This window comes from Pyrus communis, chromosome 16 (assembly GCF_041283825.1).
Source record: "Pyrus communis isolate YQ-2024b chromosome 16, ASM4128382v1, whole genome shotgun sequence".
In the NCBI taxonomy this organism is placed as follows: domain Eukaryota; kingdom Viridiplantae; phylum Streptophyta; class Magnoliopsida; order Rosales; family Rosaceae; genus Pyrus; species Pyrus communis.
The window spans coordinates 28,904,215-28,927,659 of record NC_142580.1 but is presented as its reverse complement, the minus strand read 5'-3'; the positions used below and the strand labels follow the sequence as shown (position 1 = coordinate 28,927,659).

General features: G+C 37.3%; 1 protein-coding gene and 2 non-coding genes across 6 annotated transcripts; all 3 read right to left on the bottom strand.

Annotated features, from left to right (window-relative positions):
- Positions 1-7,829: 7,829 nt before the first annotated feature.
- On the bottom strand, positions 7,830-13,211 carry LOC137730474 (protein CYCLOPS-like). 4 transcript variants are annotated; one of them, XM_088687089.1, is made up of 12 exons: positions 12,554-12,836; positions 12,185-12,438; positions 11,846-11,895; positions 11,537-11,680; positions 11,399-11,447; positions 11,268-11,320; positions 10,415-11,091; positions 9,936-9,979; positions 9,780-9,828; positions 9,293-9,341; positions 8,656-8,784; positions 7,830-8,203 (listed from the first exon to the last, which is right to left on the bottom strand). In XM_088687089.1, the coding sequence occupies exons 2-12, from the start codon at positions 12,368-12,370 to the stop codon at positions 8,080-8,082; spliced, it is 1,554 nt and encodes a 517-aa protein (XP_088543215.1). In that variant the 5' UTR covers positions 12,371-12,438; positions 12,554-12,836; the 3' UTR covers positions 7,830-8,079. The 4 variants fall into 4 exon arrangements, with proteins under 4 accessions (XP_088543215.1, XP_088543214.1, XP_068325564.2 ...); XM_088687088.1 differs by having other exon boundaries at positions 12,173-12,438; positions 12,554-12,688; XM_068469463.2 differs by having other exon boundaries at positions 12,185-13,211.
- Positions 13,212-14,461: 1,250 nt separating this feature from the next.
- LOC137732445 (uncharacterized) lies at positions 14,462-15,320 on the bottom strand. Its single transcript, XR_015957622.1, has 2 exons — positions 15,258-15,320; positions 14,462-14,836 (listed from the first exon to the last, which is right to left on the bottom strand). It is a non-coding gene; the product is annotated as an uncharacterized LOC137732445 (transcript).
- Positions 15,321-19,566: 4,246 nt separating this feature from the next.
- On the bottom strand, positions 19,567-23,181 carry LOC137732243 (uncharacterized). The gene is made up of 5 exons (XR_015957510.1): positions 22,850-23,181; positions 22,395-22,525; positions 21,611-21,736; positions 21,307-21,434; positions 19,567-20,044 (listed from the first exon to the last, which is right to left on the bottom strand). It is a non-coding gene; the product is annotated as an uncharacterized LOC137732243 (transcript).
- Between the last annotated feature and the right edge of the window lie 264 nt (positions 23,182-23,445).

The following is a 23,445-nucleotide window of genomic DNA, read 5'->3' as shown; positions in this document are numbered from 1 at the left end:
TGGTGAACCCTTTAAAATCAGCCAGGAGGTTTAGCAGCAATGTGTGTAGACAAACATGTGACTAGTTTGTCGATTCATCAACCAAAACCATAAGTATTTATATGGTCCACATTTTGATTGGATTAGTCCACATATACTCCCTTGAATCCACTGTGAAAAAAGATGATTTCGTATCTTTGCGAGGGCTTGGCAAAGTGTGCTTGTAAGCACATGATCTTTACTTTGGGTAAGGAGATGCGTCATGGCATCATTGTTCGACCTAAGTGTCCCAAATGGTATTGCCAAAGCAAGTAAACTGCTCAATCACCCGACTCTAGGTCGGCCATATGTGGTGTGTTCCCAGTTGAGAGACATCCCAGTTGCCCAAATAAAAGCATCAGGTTCATTTTTGGAGGTGGTGCAAAGATGTTCCACTCTATTTACTTTGATGATTTCGTTCATGATCATTGTCATCTTGAATATCCTTAAGACTTAACAACGTTCTTTCGGAACGAGGAGAATATAAGGTCTCTTAAATGGTAATTTAGTACCATTCATACAACGAGGAGCATGTCGATGCTCTTAATCAGGCTGGATAGACCTGAAGTCGTTGCTAGAGATGTGATTTAGGTGTAAAGTTAGTGTGCATAGTATCACATTCATCCAGACAACTAATTTTCCCATATTCGTACATAATCACGTGTTTAATTGAATTTGGTCACATGTATACAAGAAACATGATTCAATTAACTCGTATTCGAGGACAATATCGATAAGATTATCCATAACTAAAACAAATACCAAACTTGAATCCAAGAACATGGAAAAATGTTCACAAAGTAAATGGTTTACTGAGGGGATTTGACCAACAAGGTCATCCATGTCAAAATTATGCTCTTCTAACAATGTTCGGTGGAGCAAAATTAGTTTCACATATTGACTACGAGAATGGTACTCCTCAACGACATTGGTAGAGGCATGAACATATGCATAACCAATGATCTATTCCATTGAGACGGAAGTAAATTCTGCAGGGTTGAGGTTCAGAAATATTATCCTTTATTCTTGAAGTTTTAGGTCTTAGGTGCCATGGATCACGCTTCGGGCATGATGCCATACCTTAGTAGGCCCTGATTCTACCATATATTGTAAAAACAAACTTGAAATTGGATTGTGAATGAGACAGACCAAGACTTGGGTTCAGTAGGCTTCATCCGAAGTTGTAAGGGTCTGTTCGGTAGGCCTTTGCCAAAGCAGAGCACTACCGTTCGGTGTGCCCCAACTGAAACTGGGAATCACTATTTGGTAGGCCTTGACTGAACTAGGTCGAGCCATTCGGTAGACTCCAGCCGAGCTGGGTCTATACCATTTGGTAAACTCCAGCCGAAGCTGGGTCTATACCTTTCTCTCACGTTTGTGGTAGTAATCAAATCCGAGAATTTGGTAAACTTTGCTTTCTACACTACTGCTTCAGGAGTGAGTTAGAAACATTAAAAGACGAGAAAAGTATTCTCTAGTTAAAATTCGATCAGATTTATAAACTTCAGAATCGTACTCATCCATGGACATAATCATGGTGTGCTTCAGGCAATATCTCGCATGATCAGACGGTCCATAGAAGTGAGCCAAAGAGCCATGGAATCCTCGTTCGTGAGGTGCTTCTGTTTGTAATGCTTTAGCATAATTCTTCAATGCCATTGTTGGCTACAATGGTTTCTCAGCTTTTTGATAGTCAAATGGAGATTCACATCTTATATCCACATAAAGTGGTTTTGTTAAGAAACGTCCAAATAAGTGAAATTGAGTTTGTTACGGTTTGACAATCCAATGAATGGAGGGAACAAGATTGTGATTGTTACTATGGAAGTAAGATATCCATAAGCACCAAAGTTAGAACATTTCAAGTTCTACGACATGGTGTACATGAAAAACGTTGGGTTTTCATGGGTGTAATGTTTTATGAAAGCTTCGGGTTTCAAAGGTACTAAATTCGAAACTACTGGTTCAAGTTTAGTTATGAATCTTCTGGTTCATAAGGAGGTACTTGTAAGAACACATAATACAATATACAACTAAGTGTAGTGAATTTGGGTTGCTTCAGGAACTCAAGTGTGAGTGATTCGGGACTACGAAAAGGAGTTAGCGGTTCAAAGAAACGAAATAAAATATTGAATTGTTAATGTCCAAAAGTAAGCTTTAGGCCAATAATTTTGGATGTCATGTCAGATTAATGGACTTTAGGTCACTTTTAATTAATTCAATAGATCGAGACCATTCAGGATTGTTCGTAGAAGCAAAATAATACAAAGTTTTAGACCATTTTTGGGCTAGACGGCTATGGGCCATTCGAAAAAAAAAAAAAAAAAAAAGCCAGAAAAATTGGTTAAGGTCATGAAATCGAGCACAACAAATATATGGGTGCATAATGGAATAAAAAATCAAGCCAAATATGGCTTTGGATCGAGAACAAGAGGTAGCCTAGCATTGCATTGCTGGCTGATGTCCAATTTGCAAAGCCCAGCAGCTCCAAGCTATGGGTTGGGCTTTGTGAAGCTGTTGCAGGCAGCCCAACTACCTGCAAAAACAAGCAGTATGCTGCAGTGTCACGGGCTGAGAAAAAGAGCAGCCCAAATGCAGGTAAGTGGGCCAAAGAAAAAAAAGAAAAAAAAGCCCATATAGGCTTGGGTGTCCTCAGAGAAGGCCCAGCAATGCTGGGTGTGGGAGTTGCAAGAGAAGCTCGACGGCGCCGCCACAAACTTTATGGTTTTAGACTGGAAAACAAGCCGGAGTTCGTCTAGAATCCTAAAAAATCTCGACGAAGAACAATTCTCGACGTCGAGGAGGTCCATAACTCAGAGATTCATGACTGGGATCTCTTAGGTTGCCGTTGAGGATGACGGTTCTCACCAAACGATACGACTTCAGGTTGTCAATGGTGGCGGTCCAGTTCGATTGAGGGGACGACAGGAGAACGCCGTCGTTTTTGGTGACCTCGGGTTGGGCTGGGTAGCAGCTCACAGCTTGACTACCTGGCGCAGCTCACAGCTTGACTACCTGGCGCAGCTCAGTTTCACAACTCGGTGCGAGCGCGTGGCTCTAGCGACTGGCTCGGCTTGGCATCGCGGCTGTAAGCCGCGGCCCAACCAAGTTTTCCCCTTTTTTTTTTCTTTCTTTTTCCAGATTTTTAGTATTAAGGTTTTCAGAACCCAAAAATAATTAAAAATAATAATGCTTCTATTTTCTTTCTTTCTTCGACTCACAAATTCCACATAGTGATTTTATAATTGCGTAATGCATGAATGTAACAGCCCGTTCCGAAAATTTAAAAAACGTACGTGTGAAAAGACGATTTTGCCCCTAGCGTGTTTTTTTTTCGTTGTGTAGTTGTTCTTTTTGGCTTGGTGTGGTTGGTTTTGCACCACACACTCCTCCCCCACACTCACCCTCATTGTTCCCCTATCCCTGCACCTGTCCCGAGTCCCATTCCCATTTTCCTTCCAACGTACGGACACACACACAAACACATCAAACCTTCATAGATCGAAGAAATAAAGTACATATTCATGCTCGTGAGGCTTGTAGGAGTCCAACCATACCCATTTCAGGTAAGGATACCTTCGTTTTCACGTCGAACTCGGGATACCCGATTTTGGGTACTGTTTATGCACACGTAATTTCTTATGTTTTTGGGAATTTCAAGCTTGTAGGAAGCTTGGTGAGGTCCCTAGGAGGCTCGGGGTGGTTCGTTTGAAGGTTGTGGACGTCGGGATAGTGAGTTTCGAGGTTGGCTGGAATTGGGGTGACTTTCCAGGTGAGATTTCGTGGATTTTAGCACTTGAAAGTGGTATGATTTTGTTCCTCTCGTTGTAAGCTTCATTTTGGTACCAATTTTGTGAAATTTGGTTGAAAAACGAAGAAGATAGGATGATTTGAATTTTTCTTGATTTTCCGGCGCCAGAGTCTCGCCGGAGAAGACGACGGAATATTCCGTCAAAATTGACGGAATATTCCTAACGCCGTTGACGGTTATCGTTAGGGATAACGGAATATTCCTGATGGCGTCAACTGACGCTGTCAGCGTGCCAGGCACATGCCTGCGCGTGGCCGGCGCGTGGGGGCGCGTGCGGCGGTGAAAAATTATTTTAAAAATATGGGGATGTTCCTGAGGTTGAGTAGATTACGTTGGTGTATTCATACACCCCATTTGAGTATTGTATGAGAAGTTATTTCTAAAGCTTGGTTATGTGTTTAAAAAATTAACGTTTTTGTAGTTGTTTCGCATATAGGTGAATCCTATCCCGAGGACAAGCGTGGTCACTCGAGGCAGGGGGGCTACGACCCTTCCACATACCAGTGAGTGGGCTTTTGGTTTTCCGTATATACCTATATACTTATATTTTCCCAGAAATCGATTTAAACGTTATTAGTTTTATGCCATATATTATATTGCCGTTTGTTATGCATGGTTAGTTGCATTTATATATGTGTATGTATTGGTGCTGCGGACGCACAGGTAAGTGCCAGGTAAGTGTAATTCATGTTTACATTCAGTAGTGATTTGAGATGCTTAGAGAGCTCATAACCTGCACCCCCGGTGTTAGTGCTCCCGCCCAGAGTTGGGCACAGTCCTTCACGTGATGTTCACCTCCCGCACCACACGCTCAGCTTGGATCCAAGTTAGGTGCACAGTCCTGTCGTACAGACCACTTTAGGTGGTTCCGACTCGTAGGTGACCCGCGACTATTCGCCCAGCCTTCACGTGATTGTAGCACTTGAGCGTATATATATGTTACACCTAGGCCTGTCGTACAGACCACTTTAGGTGGTTCCGACTCGTGTGCAGGTCTAGTTACTGAGATTGAGACTTGAGCTCTAGATTCAGCCGTACATGTCACGTTAGGTGACTCCGGCTGACAGTTTATATGATGTTGATATGATTTTACCTGAGCACTTACATTTCATTTTGAGGTTTTGGCATAGCATATTCTTGAGCATGATTGGTATATATATATATATATATATATATATATATATATATATATATATATATATATATATATATATATATATATCTATTTTCTGGGAAGTATACAGGTTTTACGGCGAGGGGTTAGAACTTATTATTTAAATGGTTTTCGAAAAGCTTTGTTTTTGCCCACTCACGCTTTTGTTTTGCGCCCCTCCAAGTTCTAGTTGGCTGGCACGTTTGGTGGTTTCCCTGAGGATTTTTCCCGGCATATCTGACAGACGATCACCAGCGTAGGACCACCTTCGGGTGTACTTTTGTTGCGTAATTTTCTCCCGGACTACTTTAGGCTTTATGCTCTGAACTTAGCGTCACACTTACGCTTGCACTTGTTATTACTTTATGTAAAACCAGTTTTTATTTATTTGTATTACTATTTCCATTATTATTTTATTAGTTTCCGCACTGTGCATATGGTTACGTCACTTCCACGTGACGGCCAGCATGCCCTGATCTCGATCGGGGTGTGTCAATGAACGTCTGTATATATATATATATATATATATATCTATATATATATATATATTATTGACAAATATATGAACATATGCAATATATAAATTAGAAGGAAAATATAAATGTAGAGGGTTCATGCATGGGGAATATTTTTATTCTTCATGGTCGTTTCAAATATTTTAATTTGTTTTACAAGAACCTGATTGGCAGAAAACAATTGAGCCTTTGAATTTGTAGAAGATCCTTCTCTAAAAGCTGGAACTGCATCTCCAATGTGTTGTATCATGTTCAACATAGAAAAATTAAATTGAATCAATAGCATGTAGATCAATTTAATAAATTAATAAATTAATCATAAAAATAATGATTAAAACGTAATACTCCATTGATTGAAAATCAAACTCTCTTTAGCGCAACGTCAAGAGCATGCTGATAACGTGTTGTAGGCATAATTTACTGAACAATTATGGAGGTCAGAAAGAGAGAGGGGGTGCGGCATAGAGAGAGAAGAGAGAGATGTGTAATTGTGAGGTGTGTATTCCACCTCATTGTGCCTTCATTTATAGTAGTAGGGAAGGTTAATTCGTTATCCTAATAGGATTACAACTCTAATAGGATAATATATAGTCTAAGAAATATGATAGAATCTCATAAGGATATCCTAGATATGTTAGGATTTACACAATCATATTCCTAATCTAATAGGACTGCAATAATTTATTTATTTTTTCAAACGATAAATTTTGTTAGATTAGCTATCGACGGGATTTGAACCCACGTCCTCATGCAAGGACTTAACATCTTTCCACCACTGTGGTAAAGGGTCACTTGCATTTTATTTATTTATCCAACAAATTTGCATCTCTAGTATAATATTTTAATGTTATATTAATGTACTAAATTAGTATAGCAGTGGTGTTGTAAGAGTATCTCCAAAGAAGATGTTCACATATGTTATAACAGTAAAAAAAAAACAGACCACACTAATGTTCTACAACCGAAATATCAATTCATATGTGGTGATGACATGATTTGGTAGCAAAAAGGTTGTTGTCAAATTTGACAACAACTTCAAAATTAATTATTAATCTTTTTTATCGGTTTAATATTATTATAACAAATGATGGTGTTGGCCCGTGCATTCTTGCCTATTTGGTGCATTTGATGAACGGTCTTGATTTAGTAAGTATTAAATTTCTTTAATTAAATTTTTATTGGTTTAATCATTTATTTTGTAATATAGTAAAATAATAATCGGGTTGAGAGTAAAACTTTAAAAGATAATGCTTCCCCTTTTTTTTTTTTTTTCATTTTTGTGACCTCTTCAACAAAGTAAAAATTGAATAATGCTTGTCAAAAGTCATAAATTTGTTGTGGCCAATTTATCTGATAATGGAGAGAGAGCACGACAAGGAGGGAGTGGAGAAAGTGTAGGGATTTCTATGCATGTATGAGAATTGAGATGTTGTTATTTTCCGTGCCTTTATGTATAATAGTAAAGAGGAGAGGAATTACTTGTCATTCAAGTAAATACAATCCTAGTAGCGAAAGAATAAACTAGTAACCAAATCTAATTCTTAATGATGTTGTGGCCGATTTATCTTACAAGGAGAGAGAGGGGACGTGGTAGAGAGAGAGAGAGAGAGAGAGAGAGAGAGAGAGAGAGAGAGAGTGGAGAAAGTATGAGATGTTGTTAGGATATGTTATTCCCCCTGCACAATACCTTTATTTATAGTAGCAAAGAGGAGGAAAATCCTGTCCTCCAAGGAAATACAATACAAGTAGGGAAAGAATAACTAGTAATCAAATCTATCTAGGATTTAAACAATCACACTTTAATATAATATCTATAACACTCTCTTTGAGTGTGTAAATACTCAAGTAGATTTGTCATCTGATAGAGTTTTAAGTCTTAAGTCTTGCATGCATACATTGCTTGAGAAATTTCATATCTTATCCAAGACTCTCTATTACCTCATGTTTTTTGCACAATATTCTATAATGTTGGCATGAAAATTGACATTAAATTATGGGGTGGCACAAAGTCCATGGAGTTCCACTTTGAAAGATGTCCCTTAGCATTTTTGTTTAACTTATTAGTGTAGGATTATGGAGTTTAAGTTAAGTTTATTCGTTAACTTTTTATGGTTTTAAAGTGGTTTGGATGAAATCAACTCAAGCACCTGACAGATGCCACAAAGAACTAGTTGTAAGTTATTAATTAAAACCTTATGTACTGCATGTGATGAGTCTCAGGTTTGACTCACAGATGAAGATGAAGATTTAACATTTATATTGAATTCGATAAATAGTCGTAATTAGGTTATTGCTACTTGTCCAAATCCAGCCTCGCCTTACCAGAATATCATTGTATAAGAAGTAACCTCCATTTGACATTCACTGGTTAACTGGTAGAATTTACCAGACATTGTAGAATTTACTGGTCAACTGATAGTTTGACATTCACAAACTCTAGTTTTAGAAGGAAAAATACAAACAAACCATGATTTACTTGTGCATCAAGCATTAAGATTTGCCTGTTTGCTTTGTCCACAATTGAACCTTTATAAATTCTCAAGATCCTGAAGTTAACTGCAAACCAGAAGTTGATGAGAGTTTCAAATCTTTCCAGTTTCTGAAAGGACTCTCTCTATCTCCTCTACGAGCCGTTCTTTTTCATCAATTAGATCTTCATTTTGCTTCTGCAGCTCCTCTATCTGCGTAGTCTGCTCAGAATCCTTCCTGAAACAATGTAAGACTTAGATAATCAATCATTTTTCAAGTAGAACATCAAGGCGCGTTTCTAGCAGTCAAACCAAAAGCTTTCGTGCTCTGAAAAAAGACCCTGCCAGTTGATTTGATCTAACTGTCAATACTTGCCAAATACTTTTCTCAACAATTTACTAGCTCTAGCACTTCACCAAGAGGCTTAAGTTTCGGACCAACAAAACTATTCACAGAAGCTAGTTAAAAGCTCTAATGCACAACAAGTTTCTTGATTGATTGTAGACGTCATTGTCCAATACAACAAGAAATTTTATGTTCTTTAGCAAACAACCGCACAGGTTCATCTTAGAGATGAATATTTAACGGTTGTATGCATAATGTGACTCGAGTGAAAGGAAAAAAAATTGATACGTGGAAACATCAAAGTAGAAAATTCTGAGTAAATGAAAGCTAGTTTGTTCCATTACCTATTCATGAAGGACAAGTTAAGTTTGAGTGATCGCACTTCCTTTTCAAGATTTTCACACCGCTTCAAGACAGATTGTATATCAGATGGAATTACTGGAGTCGAGTTCCTTTCCTTTGCCTCCGCCATTCTACATCAGCAAGAAACTTAACGTAAATATAAACTTCTCATCTCTAAAAGACATGTAGCACCTTCTAGATAATTTCTATTGCTTCATGTTCCTACAAAGATGTGTTCTGACATCAGTTGAAGCTGCTCAGCTTGGGTTGATTTTAACATTAAATCCTCCTCAACTTCTCCTCCTAGAATTCCTAATAAAAGTTACGATCTTCGATACAATCAATCTGATGTCAGACAGTATGTGAGATATGCATACTAGTGTTTTTTTTTTTTTTTCGCGGTCTTATCTGTGTGTGCCCATGTGTGTAAATCAACCCCTTTATCTTTAACTCATATATGAGCATCTACATTAAGGAAAGACTGGAATTAAGATTCAATGGATAGCCAATTAACTCAGTCTACTCCCATTTGTTAAAAAGAATACGGAAATAAAGAAAAGAAGATCTCAAATTCGAAGAAGAGAGGTTTTTTGGGGGGAAGACAATACTAGCCCCCATTGTAGGTATTGCCGTACTTACTTCCGTGACCTCTCCACCCTGCGTTTTTTTGTTGCATCCTCCTTGTCCACTGCATAACATTTTTCTTTGTTAGAAAGTAGAATACGATGAGGGGAAAAAAATACAGTAACGTTTTACTTTAACAGAATTTTTTCAACTGCAGATAATTATCAAGATGAGAATGTAGTAACAGAAAGAAAAGGCTTTCGAGACACTTATACGGGGCAACAGAAAAGAGAATTATATCTTTATTCAAGCTAAAGAAACATCAATGTCAGGTAAGTCCAAAGGCTTTCTAGTTTTCCACCTCGAACATACGAACATTCCGTTATATTTTGTGCACATCATAAGTAAAGAGTTTGGTTTTTCTTCTCCCATAAAGTAGAGTACATTCCATTCTAAATTCTTTTTTACAAACACACATGAGCATATGCTCGTAAAGTCCAATTCAGAAGTATGCTTTAAGAAACAAGAACATTATGCTGAAGTTTTAGTCATAATTGGATACCTGAAACAGCTGATGTCACTGATCCATAGCGGTCTAAACGTTTCCCACTCTGTGGAATATGGCAAGTTAAAGAACAAAGAAACATGAAACCTGGTAAATGTTTTAGAAGCTTTCATAATAACATGCTATACTCAATATCGAAGAGTAGAGTCTTACCTTTTGATCATCTTTCAAGTTTCCAATTATCCGTTCTCTGAAATCTGCAGTTTCACAACAAGATATATACTAAACTTTAGTTAAATGAAACACTGACTAGATGCTAACCAGTATTAACTTTTGTTAGTGCCGCCAATATGCCTTCAAAAACGTTTTTAATCACAAAAGGAGAAAGAAAGGTGTGTATCTGAAACGTCTGCACAGACATACAATTACATTTTGTGCCGAGTCATTTTTAATTTTGTATAAATTTTCATTTACTCTGGTAAATGGAAACAAATAGTTCTGATCATGGTTCTTTCACAATTTTAAGATCTATCGTGATGGTATCTTGGGCTAATCGATTTTATTTTCTATGTTAATTATCTGTCAACAAAATTTGCATAAGATAACTCAAAGGCTTCTAAAACTAAAGGTCACCGATATCAGTCTGCAATACAACTTTCATAGGAAGGGAACAGTGACTCAAAAAGGATCACCTTTGGCTCTAGAGCTTCCAGCTCGTTTGATTGAACTTTCACAAATGCTCAGCGTTTGACTTGAATTGCTGGGACCGTCACATGCATCAAAACCAGATGAAACTACTGGTGCAGCAGCAGATGATTCACTTTGGGATGGTTCTTGAGAATTCCTGCTTATGGGATTCAGGTTTGTGATATTTACAAAACCTTCCATCTCAAGATCCAGTGAACCTTCAACATTTTGTTTAATTCTATGATTGTTAACTTGGATAGTAGATACTTCCTGAAATGTTCCCCCTGCCATTTCATGAATTTGATCCCTTTTCCCTTGATCAAAACCGATGTTGACGATACCTTCTTGAACAGAGAAACGTCCATTGGAGCTATCGTCATCCACACCTTCTTTCTCGATCTGATTGCTAAGCTTTTTGCGCTCCAAGGTACCCTTTAGCATGCTCACCACAGATGAAACTCTATCCAATTCACTCATTTGTGGGGTGTTGAAAGTGGACGATGATGAATTGGATGGAGAAATGAAGGTCGCCAATTGATTGGTGACCACACAAATAGAAGGGTCATTGAAACCATTTGAAAATGCAAAATCCTGTTTTGCTAGATTGCTATTCCCTGAAGCAGTCTGCATCACTTCCAGACCTCCTGGCATTTGAGCGTTTTGCATGGCAACATACCTCCTCCTGCATTTTAGTATATACTCATTGAATGAAATGAGATGATGACATGTGCCCTCCATAAAAGTAAATAAGAAAAAAATAAATTAAATACGATGTAGAATGGATTAAGGACTGCATCCACCAGACAGTTTAACAGAAATTCCGCCGTTATTATCTATTAACAAGTGTGTAAAAATTACCGCAATTCAGAGGATCGGCTTCTTGTCATTGGTTGAGAACTTTGAAACCAGGCCTGCGTTGACAGTAAAATATTAGATACAAGATGAAGCTTCCTTGAAATGAATCCTGAAACGAATCAATATTAACATGCCTTAGCCAAGTATAGCTCGCTAGCCTGCATTCCTCGTTCAACACCATGCCTGAAAAATTGAGACCAAATGTTATCGTCACTGTGTAAATAAAATCATATATGCTACAAGACAGCTTATTAGAAGGGAGCAGTAGCCACCTGATTGAACTTTGATTGTTGTCACCTGAGATTTCATCAGGCATGGTATTAATTGGTGGATATAAACACTCATTGCTTCTTTTCTTTTGAAGAATACCGACATGTTGCTGACCCGACGACAAGCTAGCTATTTCAGTAGATATCCTGTGATGTACAAAGCAATTATGAGCTTGTAATAAGAAGGCCAAGAAGATCAAAGATCCGGAAGTCTGAGGGTAAAAAAAACTATGCGGTCCGGAAAATAAGAACGTTTTGAAGGCGTAGCACACGATTTCCATTTAAGGGTTGCTCAAACTGCAAACTACTTACATCCGTGATCGGGTACGATGTGCAATGCTTGATGAATTGTAGCAATTGGTCTGGAAAAAGTTGCATGTCAATCAAACAAAAAAGACAATCAGGAAAGGGATAGAGCAGAATCCACAAGTGCATATCATCCAGCTTCTAATGGATTTTCTATATCTTATGTGAAACAATTATTTGAGCATTAGATTGTAGAGTTATAAAAGAGAGTAATAACTGGTAGGGAAAAACAAATATTGAACCATAAGAGAGAGACATTGAATCGCGTTCATATGGAATGAATGGTATTCGCACAAGAAAAACAAGTAAATGAATATTTAGGATAGGAATAACACGGCTGCTTGCCTCTCCAGTTGTGAGCCAGCTTTTGAAGAGTTCCTCACTATCTGTACGAAAGTTTTGAGACAAATTCTTAAAACCAAGCATCTCCATGGTCGGTAGAGGCGTTGCAACTGAGCTTTCCATATAAGATCTCACAATCAACTCCTCGCTTGTATTCCTATAGAAGTCGGAAAGCCCTCTTCCTTCCATCTGCTGCCCCTGACTTCTTGGAACCCCCTGACCCTGGAATGAGTTTATCAAACTCTGCCAACTGCCTTCTGGTTTCACAAAAGAATCATTCACTGAGCTTCCCTTTTCACTGACCATACTAAATAACTTTTTCCCACAAACAAAAAATTAGAAGCCACCCGAAAAGTGTCAACTCTTATGTACCTGCACGAGCTATAAGCAGACTATGTACTCAAGCAGATGATTATCCCTCTGAAACCAGCTACTTACACGTGACGACTTTAAACCAGTTAGACAAAGCAACTATGTCTGTCTCTGCAGTCTCAAGTCTGAACTGATCAACACTAACACCAGCTGAGCAAGAGTTCAAACATTAAAACCAACCAGTATATGCTAAAGAACAGGTCCCAAGTACCCAGATTATAATTTCATATGTCAGCGTTACGTTTATTTTTCTTTTGAACAGTTTTACAAGCATATGCTGGGCAGCGATCATCAAAACAAGATTATTATAAACAAAAACTGCGGTATCTTTGATTTCGGGTTATCTAAAGATTCTTTATACCAAACATTGTCTCTTCCTTCTCATGAAACTTCATTCTTACAGCAGTAAGTAACACAAGAAGATTAAGATATAAATTGAAACTTATTAAGCTCAATGTAATCTCAGTAAGATATGCAAGAGGCATGTAGCTCAAGATGTTAAGAGTGTTTATTCCTACACCTGAGTTTTGTGTTCATATCCCAATCCCCAGTATCGCTCGTATCAAGAAAAATTCTCAGTAAACAGAATAGTACGAGTTTTTCGGCTTTCACGAAATTAATTTACTTAGGGTAGAAACAGCAATGGAATGATGGCAGCAAGGAAAGGGACTTGCTTGATCATGTTTATTTAATAAGTGTAGCCGTTGGGAGGGCATTGTCATAGTGTTGGGGAGGTACTAATCGAGTGGTGGACTTTATATAATATGGTAAATTGGTAATGGTCCATTTACAAATTTAATATCCATCAAGTGGCCATTTTTTATTGGATTAAAAAATCATAGGCTCCAATACAAGCCAATTTGATTTTGTTTTGTTTTTTCTAATCAATTTGAAGGCTTATAAGTAAGGTTTTAAAAGACGTTAGGTGCTAGCCGGCAGCAGGTAGGAGAGGGCCTAGGCGACTAGGTGACGGCTTAGCCGGATAATGCGGATTTAAGTAAATTTCTTATATATATTAAAAAAAAAAAACATGATTGTATACATAAATTGTAAATAAAATGACATATAGATTATAAAGTATTAGAACATATTGAAAACATGGGGAATATATAATGAGTGTTCATCCAAGTATTCAACATGTCCCTTACATTTTATTGAAACAATAAAATGCAAAATTAAAGTTATCAATTTTTTTTCTAAGTGAGAGTAGCGACCTAGGCAAGTTTAAGTGGGCCCCTAAGTAGATCTAGGTGCACTTTCTTAATTTTCAAATGTTTAGGAACTAATTGGGACGGTGGCCACCCGCCTAGCGTATAAGCAGGGTATAGACAACGCTAAGTGGAAATTTTTAGAACATCGCTTATGAGATGCAGGAGATTATCTTTTATTTTTTTTTATACAACTGTATTCTACTTTAAGGAAAATACGACGGTGCTAAGCCACGCAATGCGGCTTATGACCCGTATCAGATTAAGTGTCAAACCGGCCTATAAATTGGTCATAAGCCATGATTCAACCATCATTCCTAAGACCATAACCTCATTTGTTGTGTATACTTCTCAATCCATAGCGCACCTGGCATATTAACGTCTTTATCTCGAATTCACTCAAATTACAACACATGTTTTATGAATATACAAACCCTAAAACCTAAATCCAAGGCTAAAGACATGGGTTAAAATTTGGTGCATTCGATACACCACATTAAACATGCCGCATTTATCCTATACGCCCGATTATTTTCCAAGATTCAGTATATGTAGGATTTTGCAATGACTCTTCAGAGTAGCGATGTCCCTAAACTTAGCAACTCAATTTGTGAAACATGGAATCGAACAAATTGCTCAAACTTTACTTCGAATAACGAAATGTACTGAGTAGGGAATGCACTATTTCAACCAACAGGAATAACGAAGCGTAAAAAATTCAAACTTTACTCAATTACAAGTAAAACATTGGGCCTAAGGAAAAGTTACAGAGACAACATACTAGTATTACCGTTTATAAAGGGATCGCCTAGATTAATTAAGATCAGCTAAATGTTACAAATTCCCAACAATCCACAATAACAAGGATAATGTGGTTCAACATCTCACTTGTATTGCAATTTGAACGACATACCACTAATCAATCTCCACTGGCACAGCCCCTACAGCCACAATGCACACACTCTATAACCTTCTCCTCCCTCAGATGCTTGGGCACTTGGCAAACACATGTGGTGGCAAAGTTATGATCCCGAGGCTGCATGCATCTTAAACAACAGAGGCGTTCGTATCCAGGCTGCATGAGTTTGCCATATTTTCGTTAACATTCTGAGTATCCTAATTGAGGTACAGAAGTTCCTTTTTAACTTACTAACACAGCTGACAATGCAAAATCCAATACATATCTTTATCCTCATCGTCGGCACATCCATGTCATACTACCCATGTCCCATGTCTATGTATTTCCCCCTGAGTTTGCTAATTTTCTAGCAATGCTAAATTTACTCCAATTTTCTTATAATAAATATTCATGCTTGCATTCTTTCACCGTATTTACAGGTTTTTCATGATTAATAACTAAATTCCAATTCAAAACTAGGCAACTTATTTCCAAGGTTCAATCTAACATGCAGTCATCTTCATACACATATAAACCAGATTTAGGAATGAAAATGCCTACTAATTGCAAATAAAGATAGAAGTGATCTGAGGCAAACCTTTTTCCATTTTGCAATTAGATTGCGGTCAGCATAGCCTTGGTCCAGGCAGAAGTCAGTAAAATATTACCATCGTTTTATTTATTTGTTACAATTAATTGATTAAATAATTTTTATTTTAATTAATTTTTAACAAAACAATTATTAAAGGATAATTTATAATATTAATTTTTTTCAATAAAAAACATGAAGGTTCGGCCTCCAATCATGGAACCTTTTGAGGAACAATTCCTCGTCTTTTATAATATTAAGTAGCCAAATTTTTTCCCAACAAAGTTTAGTTATATTAAATTAATTAATTTAACCTATAAAACAGATAACCTATACTTTGCGCCCTAAAAAATCACATCATATAGCTTGTCATTCTGAAAATCATTTATACAAGGGACAAATAAACTTGTGCATCCCATACCGCACTCATGTGCTCATTCTGTTTGGCCCTAAATAAATGATTGTGTTCATAACATTGGGCACTTGGGGTAGTGACCTCTTTTATGAAAGATTTTAATTTGTGGTAATATAAATAAAGGGGCCGGCTATTGAGGTTTTCTCTATACGATTTTGGAGAGATAATTTGGCTAGAGCTCATGGAGATTTGCAGACTTTTTCATATAAGATGTTTTCAATATTTTTCTTCTTAATAGTATTTCTTATGATTTTAATTATGAATATGCTTAACTAATCTATTTTTCATACAAGATGTTTTCAATCTTTTTCTTCTTAATAGTACTTCCTTTGATTTTAATTATGTATGCTGACACACCCTGACTCGGAATGTCCACTAGGACTCCGAATCGAGCTGCGATGGCCGACACCTGGAAGGTGACGAAGCCATAAAGTACGGTGATGTGGAAAATGTAAATAAATTTAAACCTAAAGGTACCTAAAGATAAGAGTGCGTGGGAATGAACCTATTTCACACGCGATATCAGAGTATAAGTAAAGTACAGTAGTGTGGGTAATGATCATACCTTTAGAGGTAGCCACCTATACTGAGATTCACCACGAATCCTCGTCAATACGGACATCCAACAGCTAAAACCTGGAAGGGCACAAAAATAAGGGTGAGTGAGCCTAAAAATAAAGTTTTTAATAAAAACCTTTTGAAAATATTATAACCCCTCGCCGTAAAACCCGTATAATTTCCTAAAAAATAATAATACATATGTATATAGAAATCATGCTCGAGAGTAGTGAAAACCAAGTATATACCATGCCAAGTATCTCGGCAATGAAATAAGTAAGCCAGGTGGAATAAATCAATGTAAAATGATATGCTAGCCGAAGTCACCTAACGTGACCTGTACGGCTCTAAACCTGCACACAAGTCGGAAAGACCTAATGTGGTTTGTACGACAAGCTGGGTGTAAATAAATAGGCTTAAGTGCTACGATCACGTGAAGGTTGTGCGAAGTATTGTAAGTCACCTACGAGTCGGAACCACCGAATGTGGTCTATACGATAGGCTGGCACCTACCTTAGATTCAAGGTGAGCATACGGTGCGGGAGGTGAACGATCACGTGAAGGCTGACCCTGACCTCAGACGAAGCATTAACACCCGGATGCAGGATAATGAGTACCAAATGCATCCAGGCATAACCATATATATCACAACCACTAACATCATAATGTACTCACCTGTAGCTTACCTAGGCTTCGCAGCATAATGCAACATTATACATGACTACAACAATGCATATACTAAAATATAACGCAAGTATGACATGGCATTTCAATCACATTTCATTTAAAACAATTTCTGGAAAAAACGTAAAGTATACATACGTATATATATAGAAAACCAAAAGCCCACTCACCTGGAGTCCACGCTACAACTCCCTAGCACAACATCAAGGCGTCACGAACGATCAGCGCCTAGAACAATTATCAAATCATTTCTTAGAATTCTTATCAATAGAACATATAACTTACATGTCCTAATTGGAAAGAGCCGCACGTCGGATTCCCTATCCATAAGTTTCTAATATCCTCAAATATTACGTATTATAACGTATCAAAGTTTGGTGACGATCCAACGGTCGAATCGTTGATTGCTATAATAATCAAGCGGCGAACTTTCATGAAACTACGTCCAAATGATGGAAATTCGTCAATCGAACTTCACCAATGGAATCAGAGTATTCAAATTTAACTTAGGAAGGTCAGGGGAAGTCTCGGCCCACGTGCCGCCGCAGGTGGCGGTTGCCTGTCCCGACTTGTCGGAAAATTCAACTATTTCTAAAAATTACCAAATTTTACAAAAATGAAGATCTCAACGAGTAGAAAAAGTTTAATACCTGTGAGTAAGGCCAATTTGGCCGGGAAAAGCCTTAATTTCATGAAAACCCGCCGGAAACCCTTAAGATGGGTGTTCTTGATTCATCATCTCCAGTGCTCCGCCGCCCCTACAACTGATTGGGCTTGGTTCTAGGCCTCAAGGGAAGTCTATTGGTGGTGGAAATGGGTTGATTTAGCTTCACGATTTGCGGATCACCGCCGTACACCCATAAGCTCCATTGTTGGTTTTTCCCCAAAATAGCACCAAATTCATTATAAGTTTAGGTGGAAAAAGGAAGAGGGAGGGTAATGGAATGTTTTCCAGGTGACAGATGGCGGCAATTCACCAGAAATCTGATGAAAAACCACCGGAAAATATGGTGAAAATGGGGTTATGTGGCGCGGGTCAAGGGGAACCTGATTTCCCCTTCATTCTCACCTTCCCTCCTTTCCTTCCCTTCTCTATTTCTGATTGGGCACTTTCTTTTCTCTCATCTCCCCATTTGCCTACACCTTTCCCTCCTTCTCTCCTTTACTTACCATCTCCACCGCCCATCACCATTCTGCTTTAATCTGGGCCACACACGTGGCTACCAGATTTTTCTCCAAAAATCTGGAGTATTCCAGAAATTAATAATTTTGCAATTTTGCACTCGACTTTAAACGTTAATAACTCATTCGTTATAATTCCAAATCACGATCCGTTTACGCCCACGTGTTAGTGGCGACGAGTACTACGAGGATACGCCAAGAAATTGAACCTTATATGACATGACACGGCAGTCAACAAAAGTCAACACTTTGCCTCGAAGGGCATTTTTGTAAATTCACACTTAAAAATTATAAAAATCGTAATAATTGGAGATGGGTCGTTACATATGCATACTTTGAATTGTAAATCACTATGTTTAAACTATCTCTATATCTCAATGCTTGATCATTATTAGGATGTTTAGATAAGTAATTGGATGCAATTTCTTGGAATGCCACATGTAAATTGATGGATGCTCATTGTGGTTAATAATTGTAATTTCACTTAGAACGAATGCCACGTCTTACGGGTTGGATAGTTTTCCAAAGGTCAAACTTCTATGAGTCCATGGTCAAACTTCTAAGGTAACGGTATTTGAATCAACCTTACTTTGTCCTTAGAAAATCATGGGCCCACACTTATAAATCATTTATGATGGTTTTCTTCAAATTGAGATTGCCTTCAAATGTGTTCTTTGCCACAAATTCTCCAAATACTTTCTTCCATATATAATGTGATTCACCTCCAAGTGTTGATTCTTCTCTCTTCGTTTAGAAGATAATTCATCCACAGTTTTTGAATTGGAGCAGGGACCTCTAAACATCATAATTTTGATGAAATGAATGTTCACTTATACATTAAATTTCGACATGTCAAGGCTTCTGTGGCACGCACTGTGAGTCTCACATATCGTGCACAAGGCACGTGATTCATCAAAACTGGACGAGTCATCAAAAGTGACATGTGTCGACATTTGACTAAAATTAATTAAGGAATTCTCTTTATTAATTCTTCGATTAGTTTTAATTTAAATCAAGTAAATTTATTGATTTAAATTTAAAATATGATTGATTATCTGATTATTTATTATTTAATTTTTTTTGTCAAACAATAGATGTTAGATTAAGGACGCACACTGTAGTGCAAGGACAACACTCCTCTCCACCGTTGTTATAGAAAGCCACTTGCAATTATTTGATGAATTCAAATCACAAACCACACCCTATGTTCGGATGTCGAGTAGAGGCTTCTAGTAAGAGCTTTGTAGCTCTTGAACAATTCATCAGCAGTATTATTGTCTGAAATTTTAACAAGGTAGCCCAAATAAAACATAAAACAAAAGATTATTCAAATTCAAATGTTGAAAAATAGATTCAATTCTGTGAGACACTTTTCACAAATCACATATAAGATTATCGCTCTTTTACCTCCATGTAAGTTGCCTATAGTATACAATATCTACCTTAGCTCAATCTATATATATATGCTTCTATCCAACAAGACGAAGACGATGACTAAGCGCACTCGGTGCCCACTCAATCGTCATTTGTATATCATTGTACAGAGAATGAATGATACACTCCGTCGCTTCAACTCCAAATCTGTAGAATCCAAGACCGACCCCTTGCAGACAAAAATGGAATTACAACTTTTCAAAAAACTGTGCTGCCTACTTCTCAAGAGTTCTTAAAATGTACGATCATCTCCGGGAGGCCAAGCCTTTTCCCATACTGGATAGCCAGGCAACCCGCAAAAGAAATGTATACCACAAGTAAACAAGTGCGCCTGAAGCCGGTAGTAAGCACTCTTGCGGCTAAAATCTGAGGCAACCTAAATTTCATTTGCTGCAGGAGTCTAACAAAGATTATGGAGATAAAAGAAGTTAAAAACCCATTAATAACTCCAGCTATCGTTTCCCACCTCCAAAACCCGCCTCGTTTCTGGCTGACAATCCAGGAGTGTAAAATCTTCGTCGCCCTGAAATATAAGAGACACCATTACTAAGTAATATCATACAAGAACAAAATACAAAATACAAAACACAAAACACAAACAGAGGCTTTAATCAAGTTCAACTCCATTATCAGAACAGAGACATAGTGTCTCTATTTTTCATTTTAGCTTAATAGAATTAAATTCCTTCTTTGTCTAATTTTTATCAGAGATGACAGGAAGAGGAAAGAAAAAGAAAGGCGGGTTACAATGGTTTAGTGCGTTGTCAAAAGCCTTCTACGAAAGATAGCATCACAACTGTTTCCACTTAATCCTCTACATACTACTATCAGGATAAAGTTTTCCTAAATAAGAAAAAATTGTTGATTGGTATAATGGTCTATAGAAGAAAGAACATAGGGATAGTCTGGACTCTGGAACATTAAAAATACTACCATCGCCCAAGAGAGAATTGTTGGACTAGTTAAGATTATCTCCTATGGGAGTGAATAATAAAGTGGATAAAGCTACAAATAAATTTACACGGTACAGTAAACACTAGAGATTATGAAAAGGCTGGAACAATCATGTCGCTAAACAGATGGCCTGGCTACACAAGTAACAAATGTAAATGCAAAAGATTGACATGGAAAAAAGAGAGTGGACGAGACTAAAACTCTTTTGTAGGGAACAATCATGATGAGAGAGTACATGCACTATATAACAGTGACAGTGAAGGTGCTGTCCTCTATTTTTCAGATTTGCAACACAAATACTCCCTCCATTCCTTCAGATTTTATGAAACTATGTGCCAATGTAGTGCAAGCAGAAGCATGAAAGATATTTTCCTTCTACAAGTTTTCTTCTGTTGTCATGGTTCCACAGAACCTTTTTTACAGGTATGCAGCATCCAAGTGCTTCTTTTGATAAGAAAGCTGTGGCTTGTATGTATTTAAAATTTTAAAATACAAGCAATCATACGCATACCATATTGACTTCGCCTAAACCACCTCACCCATCACACTGTTCTAATCAAATAGTAGATCGGAATTTCATTTGGAACTTTCACATATCGTTTCTTGAATTTTTATGATATTATCTCCATGTTTTCGGAACCAACATATCCATCCATGCTGATATATTACCTTCTTTTTGAGATAAGCAATCTATTTAGAAAGGCTATCCTAACATATTTATGTGATTAAGTGCAGTTATCTAAACACTCACATTTTGGAACTTATTTAGTCCATGAAACAATATACAAACTGATAAGCTAAAAGAAATAAGAAAAAAGTCAGTTTGCTCACAGGACGCGATATCTTCTAATCATCTCAAATATAGACGGATCTTTAGCTTGGCAACTGAAGAAACCATCATGATATAAGCTAACTTTGGAAATGCCATTCGTGTACCAGCAGTCATAAGTTTCATTGACCTAACAAACATGAGAAATTAAGAAAATTCTATCACGGAGTTAAAGAACCGTAATGTTCAACTATGATGTTACCTCCATGGTAAAAATGATATTCATATATATTAGTTTCAACCAAAATTCAAAAACGATTTTTATGCTGACCACAACGTAAGCAATTGAAAGGCCTTGCAAGATACCTTGAATTTATCTTTGGTCAACCATGCAGCACCAAAATTAGGTCTACAATTAAGAGGAAGGGCCTCATTTGGAGCCTCAGCCAATGCAAGCTAAGTCTGACCAGAAGACTGATCTTTGTATTCCACCTGCAATCAGGAAACCCAAGAATTAATATTTGAATGAACAGACAATTAAAGCAGAAACTGCTACATACCATTGTCCAGTTCATGAAGTACGAAATTACCTAAATAAGAAAAGGGGAAAAACAGAGAATTTGCTCTGAACCCCTTGGGTTTTCTTCTCATACATGGAGTCTCTATAAAGTTTATCTTGTATTACTAGACATCTAGAAACAGATATAACTTGTGTTAATCTTTCGTGGGTTGACTCCAGTCAAGTTTATCAAGAATTAGAGGAACCATGGTAGCATGACCGTAAAGCATAATTTCTTTAAACTACACAACAGTGACATTATTAGTTTACCTATGAAGCCTCCTTGCCAATTACCAACAATTTTTCAAGAAAAGAAGGCTTCACAAATGCCATCCTACCACTACATAGAATCTTCATAGTACTCTTTTGGTTCATGGATAAACTGCACTTACCTCAAACTTGAAGAAAAACCTAACAGAGATGCACTCAAATCCAAATCTTTAACAAAATAAAGTTCCAACTACAAATTGTGTGTGGAAGCTAAAGCTATGCAATCAGAAATTGCTACTATGATTAGCATACAAACTGATTTAAAAAACATGAGTTCGTGCTGGTATATATCGTTAAAAGTTTCAGAGTAAGTTAGAGTACCTTAAAAATTGAAGCCCAGTAGTAATCATAACGGCATCGAAACCTTCTTCCTTGAAAAGGATAAAACACATGCTTGGCTTTATAATTGAACAATCCAAGCTCACACACTTTAGATGACTTAAGATCAACACCTGCAAAAATGAAAAACCGCTCCCACTCGATTACTATGATTTCGTGATCGATAATAAACTAACAACAGATCCTTGTGTTCCACAAACCTAACACATATCTACACAATTCTAACACAAAATGGTGATTCCAAATTTCCAACAAACAAATTTGCATTAAAATCATTATATATGCTATGCAACCACAGCAAAACCAACTCCTTTTGTTGCACCTCAACAAACAAAAACAAATTTGAAAAACTCTATTCTGCTAATTCGATTCTCATTTTGAAGTCAACAAACACTGATTTTCAAGAACATCAAAACTATTAAAATAAATAAACTTACTGCTTGAGACGATCCTGCACTGAGAGGACACTGAAATTGAGCTCGGAATTGAAGAATTGGCGACGAAAACGGCGACGAAGGCGACCAACAGCGATAGTGAAAAGAAAGCAACGATAAGGAGAAGGAGACCCAGAGACCACCGGAGTATTAAATTGGCCACGCTGCCCTTCGCAGAGACCTCCTCAGAATCCATTAAGCTTGGTACTTGGCGTAAATTAAAGGGAATTCGTGGAGTTTTCTGCAAAAGGTCCAGCCACCGGAACCATTTATCCGGTGAATGGAAACCCCAGTAAGAGCACTGAACGCAAGAAGAAAAGGAATTTTTTTTTTTTTTTTTTGGTGTTTCAACGATTTTCTATTTTAACGAAAAATCATATTTTTATTAAAAATATTTGTAGGTTAATGAATGCCTACACAATAATATTGACTAAGAAAATGAATGAGGATTGTATTTTCAAAAGGTGTGTTTTGTAAATTTCAAGATGTAATTATTACGCTTGTTTGGAGTTGTTCTATAAATAGAACGCTTCGTGTGCTATCAAAATAGATTGAGAAAAAGAAAAGATCAATAACATCAGTATCTATCCCTCATTTTT

What these genes read in the sequence shown, in the direction of transcription:
- LOC137730474 (XM_088687087.1), bottom strand. Translation starts at nt 12,487, where the DNA reads ATGGTCAGTGAAAAGGGAAGCTCAGTGAATGATTCTTTTGTGAAACCA. An exon ending in CATCGTACCCGATCACGGAT is followed by an intron (nt 11,681 to 11,845) that starts GTAAGTAGTTTG and finishes TGTACATCACAG; the next exon opens with GATATCTACTGAAATAGCTA. An exon ending in AGCCGATCCTCTGAATTGCG is followed by an intron (nt 11,092 to 11,267) that starts GTAATTTTTACA and finishes ACTAAAATGCAG; the next exon opens with GAGGAGGTATGTTGCCATGC.